The 13,948-nt window shown below is 37.5% G+C and overlaps 1 protein-coding gene across 5 annotated transcripts in view; it reads right to left on the bottom strand.

The window, feature by feature from the left end:
* The window catches only part of Smc6 (structural maintenance of chromosomes 6), a 61,315-nt gene that overhangs the window by 29,518 nt on the left and 17,849 nt on the right, over nt 1-13,948 (bottom strand). For all 5 annotated transcript variants that reach the window (XM_028867613.1, XM_037198150.1, XM_028867614.2 and 2 more), the window contains exons 7-16: nt 13,119-13,199; nt 12,289-12,390; nt 9,490-9,609; nt 9,298-9,396; nt 5,324-5,470; nt 4,854-4,942; nt 4,516-4,680; nt 3,822-4,000; nt 2,975-3,179; nt 44-158 (exon numbers count right to left, since the gene is read on the bottom strand). In XM_028867613.1, coding sequence (XP_028723446.1) covers nt 44-158; nt 2,975-3,179; nt 3,822-4,000; nt 4,516-4,680; nt 4,854-4,942; nt 5,324-5,470; nt 9,298-9,396; nt 9,490-9,609; nt 12,289-12,390; nt 13,119-13,199 — 1,302 coding nt within the window. The remainder of the gene's footprint in view (nt 1-43; nt 159-2,974; nt 3,180-3,821; nt 4,001-4,515; nt 4,681-4,853; nt 4,943-5,323; nt 5,471-9,297; nt 9,397-9,489; nt 9,610-12,288; nt 12,391-13,118; nt 13,200-13,948) is intronic.

Here is a 13,948-nt window from a genome sequence, read left to right as displayed (position 1 = left end):
AAGACTTTTAGACGGCAGAAAGACTATGAACCACTGCCCTTACTTTAATCAGCAGCACGGTCTCTATGCTCCGCATGTCAATCAGGCTATTTGCAACAACAGCATTGTCTATTTCTAAAGCTGTCAGAACAGTCGGAAACTCTGGATGGTAAGCAGCTCTAGAAGACAGAGGGAGAGGGCAACTTAACAAACTTTAAACACACAAAAAAAGAAAAACTATGTAATTTAATTTAATTTAAGTAGACTATAGAGAATATGAAATATCTGAAGATGTCTATAAGAGATTCATTTATTCACTGAACAATTACACTAAACAGTGTGTGAAGACACTGTTCTGAGCACATAAAAAAATACGAGCTCATCTAATCTCATAACAACAACTATAACATATCCTCTCTATTTTTTCTGATGAGGACACTCCAGAGAGCTTAACAAGTTCCCCAACATCCTAAAGATAGTTAAGTGGCCAGGTTAGAATTTAAAGTAGGCAATACAGATTTGGAACCCAGACTCACAGCCATCATACTAAAAATTGATTATAACAGGTATAATTCCTACTAGAACTGTATACAAAGATAAAAATTAGTTCACAAAAACAGATCTTACAGAGATGGCTCATCAAGAATGCCTGATTTGCAAGCAGGAGGACCTGAGTTCAAACCCTCAGAAATCCACATAAAAAGCTGGACACGGATGCAAGCCCATCACTGAGGCAAGCAGGTCCTGAGAACTCACTAACCAATAATCCTTTCACAAATGAATAAAATGCATCCTAAGTATCTGATATAGTCGACATTCTAATAATTGCTTTTTTACATTAAAATGTATGTTATATTTAATTTTCAACCAAAATTCTTCAACACACATATGCACACATCCCCTTCAGAATGTTTCAGTAGGCTAAAGATTACTAAATCTACTCCTATCATATCAAACCTGCTCTTAATCAACAGCCGGTCAACAATAAAAAATACTAAAATTAAAATCTTTCCACAACTTCAGCAACCCTGTACTTTAGCACATTGGAGCTGATGCCAACTAAGACACTACTTTGTCATCACCCTGACCTTTTTGATTAAGCTACAACTTCTGTACTTCTCAGTCTTACCAAAACTGTTCCTCCCAGGCTACACCTGTTAAGCCTGAATATTTCACAAAGCCAGGCAGGTCTGCATTTTCCTCCCAGGCTCCATTTTCTTTGAAATAATTTCTCAGCAGTATCCTCAACTGCTTCTCTCCTCATCACACCCACACATTCTACTTCAGTCTTAATAAAAATAAAGACATTCTTACTGACATCTATAGAGAAGTATTACTAACAAAAAACCCCTGCAGCTACCAAAGTTTCATATCTTAAGTGGAGTATCATTCAACTTCCTCAGAGATTCTCAGCAGCTGGTTTAGACTTTTCAACAGCATAATTTCCATGCCTCCTACAACTCCAGTTCGATGTCCTCATTCTTAGCACATGAACTCATTTTATCCAAGAAAATTAGCAGTATACTGCACAAACTTAGCTTACCTTCATACCCTTCCACAGTATACTGTAAGTCAGAGTTGTTATATATTGCTAAGTCTTTGGAAACACATAGGCTGGAAAACAACATGCCAGCTGGGCAGTGATAAGCATTCCCCTTCACCAGGCCCCATGGCAGATCACAGAGCAGTCCATGTAACTGTTCAGGACTAATGGGGGACTGGAGAGATGGTTCAGTGCTTGCTGTTCTTAGAGAGGACCCCAGCACCAACATCAAATGGCTCACAACTACCTTTTAACTCCAGCACCAGGAAATCAAACGCCCTTTTTCGGTTCTATGGGAACTCTTCTGTACAAACCACAAGACACTCTACACCATTATAGTTAAAAATGAAGTAAATCCTTAATTAAAACAAACAACAAAACAGGTTCAAGGATCCGCTCTCCCTCACACAACTTTATAGAACAGCTTCCAACTTCCCCATATGGCACCCACTGAGCAGGCAGGTCACCAGTTCAGGTGTGGGAGTCCACTGGGTCATTTTCAACATAAGCAACTAAGCGTTTCTATCCTTAGACAAATTCATTAAAGGACTGGTCATTTATCATCTCCTCTGTCTCACATAACAAATGACTTAATGAATGCCTCATTTGAACTATTTTGTGTTCTGACAAATAAAGCTTGCCTGGAGATCAGAGTGTGGAGCTAATCACTAGTTAACCATAGAGGGTAGGCAGTGGTGGCACACACCTTTAATCCTAGCACTTGGGAGGAGGAAGCAGGAAGATCAGGAAGGAGTTCAAGGCTACCAGTCTAAAGGAGAAACAGGTAATGGTGCACACCTTTACTCCCTGCACTAGGGAAGTAGAGACAACAATACAAGGAAGTGGAGACGCCCATTCGGTCGGAGGATTCGAAGAGGTAAGTAAGAAGTGACTATGGCTGCTCCTTTGCTTCTCTGGTTTTTCAGCTTTTAACCCAATATCTGATTCCTGGTTTTATTTGGTACGAGTAATTAGGATCAAGCTTCAGAAATATACCTATATTTTATGATCTAATTTTAGTAATGCTTAGAAAAACCAAAGGCAATTATGTGTTTGTATATAAATTTACTCAAAAATCAATCATGTAGCATTAGACTTACAAAACAATCAGAAATGGGATTTATGATGAAAGTGAAGATGGAAAAGAAATTTCAAAATTCAATCTTGGAATTCAATACATTTATTTTGTTTCACTTTTTTTAAAATTTTGCAGTGAGTTTCTAGATCCTAGGTTCAAAATATCTCTTGAATAATTGGAACTACAAGTGTACACCACTGTGCCAAGCTCAACTTCCTCTATTATTGAGTGGAATGATTAGCCAGAAGATAGTAAAAGAATTCTGGCTACTGTCCCCTTGAGAAGAAAACACAGTTCTTTAAGCATCCTATGAAGTATCTTTTTAGTTGTGCACATAATTAAGCAAACCAGAGACAGTGTAGTTATCTGATTACCTGAGTCTCACATCATATACCTCATTCCGAAATTCAGAAACGATTATCTGGGGCCGAGAGGTCCCTGGTGGATAAAATTTTTTCATCAATGACTGAAGCACTCTCTCATCTGCATGGTTATGGCAACAATAGGCTTGCAGAAGTCCTTTCAAGCAAGATTCAATGGCCAAAGCAAGCTCTGGGTCCCGCAGATGAATGCAAGCACCTAAAAGTTACACACACACACACACACACACACACACACACACAAAGAAAAAAGAAAAAAAAATTGTAAGATTCATAAACATTTAAGCAATATAGTTCTACAGAGATCTATAAAAGAACGTGATTAAAATGTTTCTGAAGCCCTAAGTAGAAACAAATGAGCATTAGCACAGACTTTGAAATCACACTGTTTAAATGAAGTAACAAATGAAGAGAAGGACACTTTATAAGGAGCATACGGATCTGAGAGGAATGCCGCTTCTGTTTTGTCTCTGTATTACGTTGTCATGTCAACAGACTGGCTAATCAATTAACATTCTTACCCTCAATTCTCTTTCTCTTCTCAGTTTGTTTTAAAAGAACAAAAGGAAAGGTAGATATTTAAAGGATTTTCTCATTATGTTGAAGAATGTGAGCCAGGGGTGGTGGCACATGCCTGTAATTCCAGGACTCAGGAGGCAGAGACAGGAAGAGCAGGATTAAGAGCTCAGGACAAGATACATAAAACTGTCTGTCCCACACCACTGCCCAAACCTCTTAGTGTGAATCAAGTTTATACATAACTAGATAGCTAGTTTAAATAGACTACTTCCTCGAACTAAGAACTCAAGTTAATGATGTTCTCAATAACAGTGGCAAATACCTAAAGGGCCGATAGGTTTATGAGTAAACTGTCTCCGTCTGTAAGCATCATCTATTGCTTCCAGAAGAGCTGGAACATGAGGACCAAATCTTTTTAGTCGATCAGTTTTACTATCTTTCAGTTCTTTCAATTGTCTCTGATTATAGTTCAGTGTATGCCTCACATCTAAATCTTCTCTCCTAAAATACAAAAGCAGAGAAAGGAAACACATTATGTGCTAAGTTATACAGAAATATTAGGGCTTTTTCCACATATTTCCATGTTAACCAATAACCCTACTATGCTAAAAATGTGATTTTTTAAAATTTACAAATAACTGAGTTACCAGACAAAAATAGTCAGCAGTCCTCAAAACACACATTAAAAATGATTCAACAGGAATGGAATGAGAATCCCACAGATTGTCAAAATGTACGAGTAAAGTGTTAGAAAAAGAAGTTTAATACATCTTCCATCAGTTCACAATGGTGGCACAGGTCTTCAATTCCAGCACTCAGGAGGCAGTCGATCTGTGAGAAGAGATCAAGCTGGGCTATGCTGAGCTTTCCAGGCCATTCAGAATTACTTAGTGAGACCCCAACTCAAAAAAGATGACGTCAAAGGCTCTTTACTCCTATCATAGAAAAAGCTATTTTCTCTTCACACTAACAGCAAAACTACATAATATTCGAGTAAGTGGAAGGTGTGAACTCACTTAATTCGGACATGTTCTTGTTTGTCCTTCTCTATAGCTTGCTCAAACTGTGCAGCCTCCTGATTGACGGCACTTTCCTGGTCCTGTAAGGCCTGGACTTTCTCTTTCAACCAACATATCCTTCTCTGCCTTTCCAAGCGCTCTGGTTCCAAAGACTGATCAGTGCTAAGGAGCGTAATAAAACAAAAGTAGGAAAATAGGTTAAATAAAATCTAATATTTAAAAGGCATGAGCCACTGTAATAAACATTCATTAACACCAACATAGAAGATGCACCACTCCCAGTGCGTAATCATTACACAGTGAGGTGACTATGAAATGCCATGTTACTGGACTACCTTTTCTTCAGCTCTTCAATTCTTTTACAAAGCTGTTCGTCATCTTTCTTTAATGCTTTATATTCATTTAAGGAGCGGTTATACAAAACCTAACAAAAAATTAAATATATTTTAGTAACATGTAGAAATACATACACATTCCATCAAAGCACACCCATGACCATTTTAAACATTGTTTTGTTTTTTGAGACAGGGTTTCTCTGTGTAGCCCTGGCTGTCCTGGAACTCGCTCTGTAGACCAGGCTGGCCTCAAATTCAGAGATCCACCTGCCTCTGCCTCCAGAGTGCTGGCATTAAAGGCATACACCATCACCGCCCAGTTGAAACACCATTTTTTAATGAGTGAACACAACACTTTTATTTTGATCCAGATAGGAAAACGTTACTTTAAAAAATAGTTAACAGACAAGAAAAACAGTCATTATGCTCGGTAGAGTTTTTTGATATTCTAAGTTAAGAAATTCCCCCACCTCAGCATCATTAAAGGCTCTTGTCCTTGCGATGACATCTGTCTTCAATGCCATACATTCTGGTGCTCGTGCGTTTGTCTCTTCACTAATTTTTTCTAGTTTATCTTGAATATCTTTGTACTTTTTTTCTGCATCATTAAGTCTGACCTTTAAGAAAAAAACATCACTCTAGTTATTTTTCTTCAATAACAAGAAAAACATAAAAATATGGACTGGTCACATTCCAACAAAATTAATTTTAAGACATCAGGTAAGGACTAAGTGAGATGGCGCAACAGGTAGGGCACCCACTGCCAATCCTGACAACCGAAGTTCAACCTGAGAACCAGTATGCTGAAGAGAACTGACTCCCCCCCACCCCCTTTAGTTTTTCAAGACAGGGTTTATCAGTGTATTTTGGTGCCTGTCCTGGATCTTGCTCTATAGACCAGGCTGGCCTTGAACTCAACAGAGATCTACCTGGCTCTGCCTCCCAAGTGTTGGGATTAAAGGCGTGTGCCACCGCCGTCCAGCAAGAACTGACTCTTAAGCTGTTTGACCTTTTGGCACGACCCAAGGCATCTATGGATGCCAGGCTTACATGTACGCATGCACGTGCAGACACATGCACACACAAACACAAAACAAGTAACTAAATGAGATGAAGCCTTTAAAGTTAAAAGGAAAGATATTAGGCAATCAAACAGTTACATAAAAATACTAACTTTGACCCATTTAATTACCCAATAGATGCTATCCTCTGAGTATACAAACAATGTCTTTAAATGAAAAAGACCATGTAACAGAGAATACACACAAACTGGATACTAGGTAGAATATATCTAGGTATAATTATGAAAACATAGAAAAAGAAACTATAGGTATGCCAGGAAACATCAGGATGGTTCAAAGAGAAAGAAGCATTTGTGCTGGCAACAGAAAAGGTAATTAATTAAAGTGTGCCTGGACATAGGCATGTACCACCATTGCCTGGCTAAAAATGGTTTTCAAGCTAACAAAAATTTAAAGTTTGTATAATATACTATTTCTTCAGAAACCTTCTATTCAAATGTCAGGCTACAAACAATAATAAAGTCATGTCAAAAGTGCTGCATAAAAAATGGTAGGAATGGGGATTGGACAGATGGCTCAGCAGTTTAAAAACACTTGCTGCTCTCACACAGGGCCCAGGTCTAATTTCCAACAGAAACATGGTGGCTCAAAACCTTCTGTAACTTCAGTTCAAGGGGATCCAACAACTTCTTCAGGCATCTACAGGCACCAAGCATGTATGTAGGAAAAACACTCATGCAAATAAATTTAAAAATTAAAAAGATAAATGGTAGGAAGAACATAACTATAACTGTAAGATAGTCCTTACCCTCCAAAAGTTTATAATTTACTATAAAAATATCAAAATGCTTATACAGAAGAAAGCCCTACAGCTTTCTTCATAACAACTAGTTTTTGAAAAAGAGGTGAGCATCTATTACTCAAATCGGGTTTCATATTAGACTGGGAAATATCTCTGAAGGAAAGTTCTTAAAAATTTCCTCTACAACAAGCTGGGAAATAAGGCTAAGAGGATAAACATATTTGAAGAAAAAAAATTAGACTATTATGTCAGAAACAAAATTTGAGTTCAGAGTGGTTGCTGCGAAATAATCCTTTTGTACACTGAGAAAATCTGTTACTCGGATTGTTTAATAAAAAGCTGATTGGCCACTAGCCAGGCAGGAAGTATAGGCAGGACAACCAAACTAAGGATGCTGGGGTGAAGAAGGCAGAGTCAAAGGGTCACTAGCCAAAGAATGAGCCGGACACACAAAATGGAACAGAGGTAAAAGCTTCAGGGGCAGCACATAGAACAGAAATGGGTTAAGTTGTAAGAGCTAGTTAGTAATAAGGCTGAGCTATTGGCCAAGCATTTGTAATTAATATAAGCCTCTGTGTGGGTACTTGGAACTGGTGACCAGGAAAGAAAACTCCACCTACAAGTGGTGGCAAGGGTTGAATTTCCATTTACTACCTGAAGAGGGAGTGAGAAACCTTGCCCAGAGATCACAAAGCAAATACGCTATTTGCTTCCATAGATGGATTAACAACAGAAGACTTAAAAGTAAAGACATCTGTTGTCTTAAAGACAGACAAGAAGCAGTAAGCTGGGGAAGATCACATCCTAAACTATCACCATGCTTGGGGGCAGAAATTCCTTAAGCAAAGGAGAATAAACTACTAAGACATTAGTAATCCACAAGGACATACACAGTAGGATGAGGAAGGCCATCTTATAAAGCACTGCTTCTTAAATTGAACTGTACCCATGTGACAGCATGCAATGGAATGACCAAAAATGAAAAGAAAATCAAATCCATAATGAATTCAAGGTGTTCCTGCAGTACTTGCCCATGCTGTATCATGCACCTTCACTGCATGCAGCCTTGGTTGTGAACACAGTATGAGTATGAGCACTCTGCACTATATACACCATTATGTCACATAACAGTAACAAACCTGCCCAAAACACACCTCTGCTCAGGTCTCAGAGTTTTATGTTATGAACTGCACTTTTTATTATATATATAAAGTTAGAGTAACATAATGGCTTAATTAAGGAGAACAAGGACTTTTAATATTTTCCTACCATCATTCTATAGCTTGTATCAAATTATTCTATCTGGATTATTACTGTGTTAGGATGTTTGCTTTTAAAAACTGCTGAGTTTCTAACTCCAGTTTCATAAACACAAAAAAACATCAAAACATTACTTTCCTAGCACTCAGGAGACAGAGGTAGGAGGATTTCTGAGGGCAGCCTGGTCTACAGAGCGAGTTCCAGGATAGCCAGGGGTACACAGAGAAATCCTGTTTCCAAAAGCAAAATAATGCTTAAAAAATTCCTCCTTGAGATTAAAATAGAATTTCCAACAATTTCTGAAATGAGCCTAAAAGCCTTCTGTTACTTGGTACTCATAGTGTACTTTGTACTACATATTTATATAAAGTGGCATTCTCAGCACTGACGATTATAAAACTAAGACATCAGCTCTGAAAAAGACATTAAAGACACTGTATGTCGCACAGTATCAAATACTGAGCTAAAGATTTAATTCTTTATATTAAAAAAAATGTACACCCATCTTATTAGTATATAAATTTGCATTAGTCTTTAAAGTAAAATTATATGTTCACCAAAGAATTATGTTAAAATAAATTCCTTTGTCAGGTAGTGATGGTGCATACCTTTAATCCTAGCCCTCAGGAGGCAGAGACAAGAGGATCTCTGAGTGTAAAGCCAGTCTGGTCTAGTTCTAGGACAGAGAGAAACCCTGTCTAAAAAAAAAACCAAACTGAAATTTCTTTATGATTTAGTATCAGTAAATGTTTGATTTACAAACATATTTATGTACCTACATGCAGGTGATAAAGGGGTGGGAGTGGAGCGGTTTTAAGAAGTTCTACCTATAAAGATCAAAGGAGCTGAATTCCACCTTGAGCATGACAACATAGGAAGCTCTATGGAGCAGCTGCACAGCCTGTGAATATACTAAAACCACAGAACTACACTTGACCAGGCCTAACAAATTATCTAATACAAACGCTACCAATAGGAAATCTAGACCCTAAAAGTTTCTCTTGGCAGTTCTCGTTTCTAATTCCTTCAGTTTACTAATACTTAACTTGAAGGTGGATCAACTTGACAGTTATTTCGGGACCTCCCTATTTCTCAAGGGTTCTATGTTTCAATTCCTTAACAAGGTCCTATTGTCCACATGCATGAGAAGTCAGGAGCCAAGTCTCAGACAGGATTATTACAGACAAATACAGTTCTGTTTCAAACAGTTGCAGCTGCTACACAGTCTTTGGAAAAGTACAGACCTGGTTCAAGTTTAACAGATTTAAGTACGGATAACACACAGGTGGTTTGTGGGTCAAAACCAGTACCAGCAATCTCATGACCTAACTACATCCTTGTAAGAAGAGCCCCTAAGTACCTGCTGTTCTTCCATCTTCCTGTCAAGTTTGGCAGCACGTTCTTCACCAATTTTGATGTTATCTCGAATAGCATTCAATTGTTTTTCAATTTCATTGACCTGAAATACAATCATATACAAAATTATTACAAAGAACAGTTACAAAGTCTGTGAAAGTGACAAATGAATATAGATGAATAAAGTGAAAATTACCACTGCCCAAGCCATTTCATGTTTCAAATACTCTAAATTAGTCTTCATTGTACTTAAACCAGCAATATTTTGAAAACGTTCCTCTTTCTCCAAACACTGGCGCTTTAGTTCAGTAAGTCGCTTAAAAGAAAAACAGATATTTTTACAAACAGAAGGAAACATTTTGTGAATATGTTATTTAAAACAAGGCCTAAAATGGTACTACACAAAAGCTTGTTAGAAAATGACTTCATTAAAGTAAAAGACTTTAGTGAAGGGTTATTCTAATTATTCTTTTTTTTCTTTCTCGAAGCTGAGGACTGAACCCAGAGCCTTGCGCTTGCTAGGCAAGAGCTCTACCACTGAGCTAAATCCCTAATTATTCTTATCAATAAAAATTCAGGGGTCAGGTATCGAAGTAAGAGCACAAAAGATCAGAAGCAGAGAAGCCACCAGTCCTCTCTACCCTGCTCCATTCCTTCCTCCAAAAAGGCCAAGATCTTAATTCGCCCTGCCTTACTACTACTTCCTGTCCTATCTAGCTGGTCCTCCAAAAACCTCTGTGGTCAATTTTGGTCAGTTAGTGGATGGCAACACCCTCTGACTCCAAGCAAGTTTTATTTGTCAGAACATGATCAAAATATCACACAATACTTTAGTCTTTTGGTACGGTGGTGCTAAGTACAATAATTTTGCTAATCTCTGCACTATAAAAAAGATCAAATAGGCCGGGCGGTGGTGGCGCACGCCTTTAATCCCAGCACTCGGGAGGCAGAGCCAGGCGGATCTCTGTGAGTTCGAGGCCAGCCTGGGCTACCAAGTGAGTTCCAGGAAAGGCACAAAGCTACACAGAGAAACCCTGTCTCGAAAAAACCAAAAAAAAAAAAAAAAAACCAAAAAAAAAAAAAGATCAAATATTACAAGCAAAGGATTATAGGTTCAAGACCACACAAGTCTTCAAGCTTCCTTTTCATTTCCCGCTTCAGTCCCTATCTAAACATCCCTATCTCTTAATTCTCCTAATCTTCAGATAAAGCATAACAAGTACCCAAAAACTATTCAAGATACCAGAAAGAGAAGGAATTGATTCCCCCAAATCAAACAAGTCCTAATTCTCTTTTAATAATAAATGAAACAAATAACAAAGGATCATGTCATTAGAATAAGTTATTCCAGGGCTCCCAGACCTCATGTTCTTTACACCTGTGTGGACAGTCCCCTTCAGTCATTTTCTGTATTCAACCAAGCCCCGCTGTAATCTTACTTTGATTCCCTATCTAATCCAATTTACCTTCCCTTTGCTAAAATTCCTTCAATCTATTACCAAACCCTTCCAACTTACTACTTTCCCTGCCTCCTCGTTTTTCCTCCCTGCCTTTGCCCTCAGAGCTTGTACCAGTCAGCAGATGGAAACACTCAACAATTCTCAACATTCTTACTACAAACCTAAAGTAGCTATCTGCAGGGACTGCTGAAGAACAGAGGTGGCCTGGTTATCTAAAAGGTCGTCCCCAACCCTACAGTTTCATTTCTCCTTTCTCACCAAGTTTCATGAAAACTATCTCTATCTGCTCCATTTCCTAACCCCTGTTTTTCTCACTACTGAAACCTGCCCCTGCCATAAACACCCGAGAAGACTCTGCAACTTAACAGAGAGAGAAGTTCTGTCAACTTTTACATCGCTCAGCCATGACCACTTCCTTCTCAAATCTCTCTTCCTTTGTCTTACATGGCTCCCATGACCCCTTCTCATAGTTCAGGCTTGGGTCTGCCTTTCCTCCTCTCCTAGTGATCTACATAAAATATTTTACATATTTGGACTCAAAATGTTATCAAGATCTGATTTTACTCCTATATTTCTAATTCATATAACCAACTTCCTATTTGATAATCCCATTAAGACAACATAAAAGCCACTCAAAATTTTAAAACAGAATGAAACAGGGCATGATTGGTAGAAGTTATTTAAAAATTAAAGACTCAAGTAATTTGCCAGGTCACCAAAATGCTAACATATGATTTGACAGCAGCTAACAAGCCACTGGCTACTTTAAAAAAATGTTAATATCTTGCTGATATGATGAGACATCTACTATAAATGCATACTATGTTTACAACACCTTGCAGTTTGTACCCAACAAAATAAATGTTATATTAACATTTTAAACTACTTATAGTGAGAATTGATGATACCTTGTACAACCAATTAGTTATACAAGGGATATGAAATATAAGACACAGCCTTATCTTCTCGTTTAGTCTAACAGAGGAAAAACATACATATCCATTATTACAAAACAAAATTACAGCTATTCAATGCCTAACTATAGAAATTTAATTTAGTGGGTAGCTGTTCCAGCTTTGACCTTGAAGCACCGCCTCAGTGAGGCAGCCAGTAACTGCCAAGCCTGCCACCTATGACCTGCCCCTGGGGCATGGCTGAGATGGGAGCCCTTAAGACCTGAGATTCATTCCTGCTGACCCTCATGGTTCCTCATGATCCTGGATACTGGATGGCAGACCAAGTCAGGGTTCTTCAGAGAACCCTGCTGGACTGCACCTCACCTGTTCTGGATCCTATAACCAACACCTTTACTGGCTGTAAGTTACCCCAAAATAAACCTCCTTTTAACTACGTGGAGTTGCCTTGTTAAATCACCACATTAATTAAATGTCATATAATTCAGTGTGCTAGAAAAAAAAATGCCATTTGTTTAAAGAAGACAGATTAATTATACACAGGAATGTAATTTTGATACTTTTACCTTAAGCAATCTAGGAGCTGAGCTCATCTCAAAAAGATTTACAGTATTTACAAACCTCTTCTCCTTGATTTATCTGCTCCTTTGTTCTTTCTTTTGTTTCCATAATATATGAATAATCTTCCTTCATCTGCTCAAGCTGGGTTGCTTTCATAAAGAACTACATCAACAAAAAGAAAAATACACTTAGGACTTTGTAGGCTTTTCTGTGCAAAAAAAAAGGGGGGGAGCAATTTTAGCTCCCAAAACTTTTAAACCAATTATATAAAAGGCATTAAAAATGTAAGCACATATATATAAACACAGGGAACAAACTTTATTTTACATTAAAATTACTGAACACGCTATATCCATATCTACACAGTAAAAGCTCTTAATACCCCATGAAAGAAATACCTCTAAGCATGAAAATAATACAACTTGGAAATTTAAAAAAATTCCTTCATTTTTCACAAATTCTATTTTCAAAGTAAAAATGGCATTGTATTCCTATCTTTGATTTTAATGCATCTAAAATTTCTAAACTAGGAGGAATCAACACTCATTCAGAAGACTACATACTAAGTTTTAGAAGTAATGAATTAATTCCTTAGCTTTAAAGTTTTAAATGGTTTAAAGTTTGTATTAGGATATATGTGGCCAATTTTTCATTCCACTGTATTTTCTTAAAGGTTATTTGAAAAAATAATGTATTCTCTTAAAATGAAAAAAATGAACTACCAAAAATTATACTTACATCTTACTTGGCAATGTTTAAATCTACTTTACAATATTACTTTAAGTGGGTGATTCTGAAGGGAAAAAGAAAATCTCAGTACACATTATCTGAGTAAGTTTCTATGTATCTGAAAGCATGACCTTAGGTTTATATTTAGTTTATTCTCTTACTTTGTATTTGTCACCCTCATTTTTGGACTGTAAGAACTGCTTGCTCATCTCTTGTGTTAAAACAGAAACTGGATTGTCCACCTGAAACAAATTTTTTTAAAGGGTATTAAAAAGTATTTTATTTTAATGCTTTAAACTAAACTATACATTATAAATGACCAGTGGTCAACCAAGAAAGTTAAGCTTTAGTCAAAGCTTATAGCATTAGGACTAAAATACAAAAAGCAATATTACATATTTACACAAGATAATGCTTCATAATAGAACAATACCAAAATACATTGTAGCCATATTTAGCATTCTCCTACAGAAGGTACTCAAGAAGCCTCGCATGTGCTTTTACTGGGGTTTTCAGGAGCTAGGGAAATGGCTACGTGGGTAAAACACTTGCTATGCACGCATGAGAACTCAAGTTCAGACCCCTAGTCAGGAATGGCAGTCAATTTTAGCCCTAGAATTTAGGGGACAGAGACAAAGGATCCCCAGGATGAGCTGGCTAGCTAGACTAGCAAGAATTGGTGAGCTCCAGGCACAGTGAGAGAATCTGATTCAATAAAGTGACAAACAACTGAAGATACCCAATGTCAACTTTGGTCCCCCACATAAGCACTCACACATGTGTACATGCATACCACAAACGCACGCACACACTCAAAGGAAAAAAAATAGGCTTTTCACTTTCATAGATTACTACCTAATGTCACCAACATCAAAGGACAATATAGGTAAATACATAGCATGTGAGTCAGCTTTCCTACATTCTTACTTGAACTCTGTCCTTACACGATTATGCAGCCTTGGACAAGTCACTGAGCTTTTTCAGTACACAA

This window comes from Peromyscus leucopus, chromosome 22 (assembly GCF_004664715.2).
Source record: "Peromyscus leucopus breed LL Stock chromosome 22, UCI_PerLeu_2.1, whole genome shotgun sequence".
NCBI classification, from domain to species: domain Eukaryota; kingdom Metazoa; phylum Chordata; class Mammalia; order Rodentia; family Cricetidae; genus Peromyscus; species Peromyscus leucopus.
This window is presented reverse-complemented; position numbering and strand designations above follow the sequence as displayed.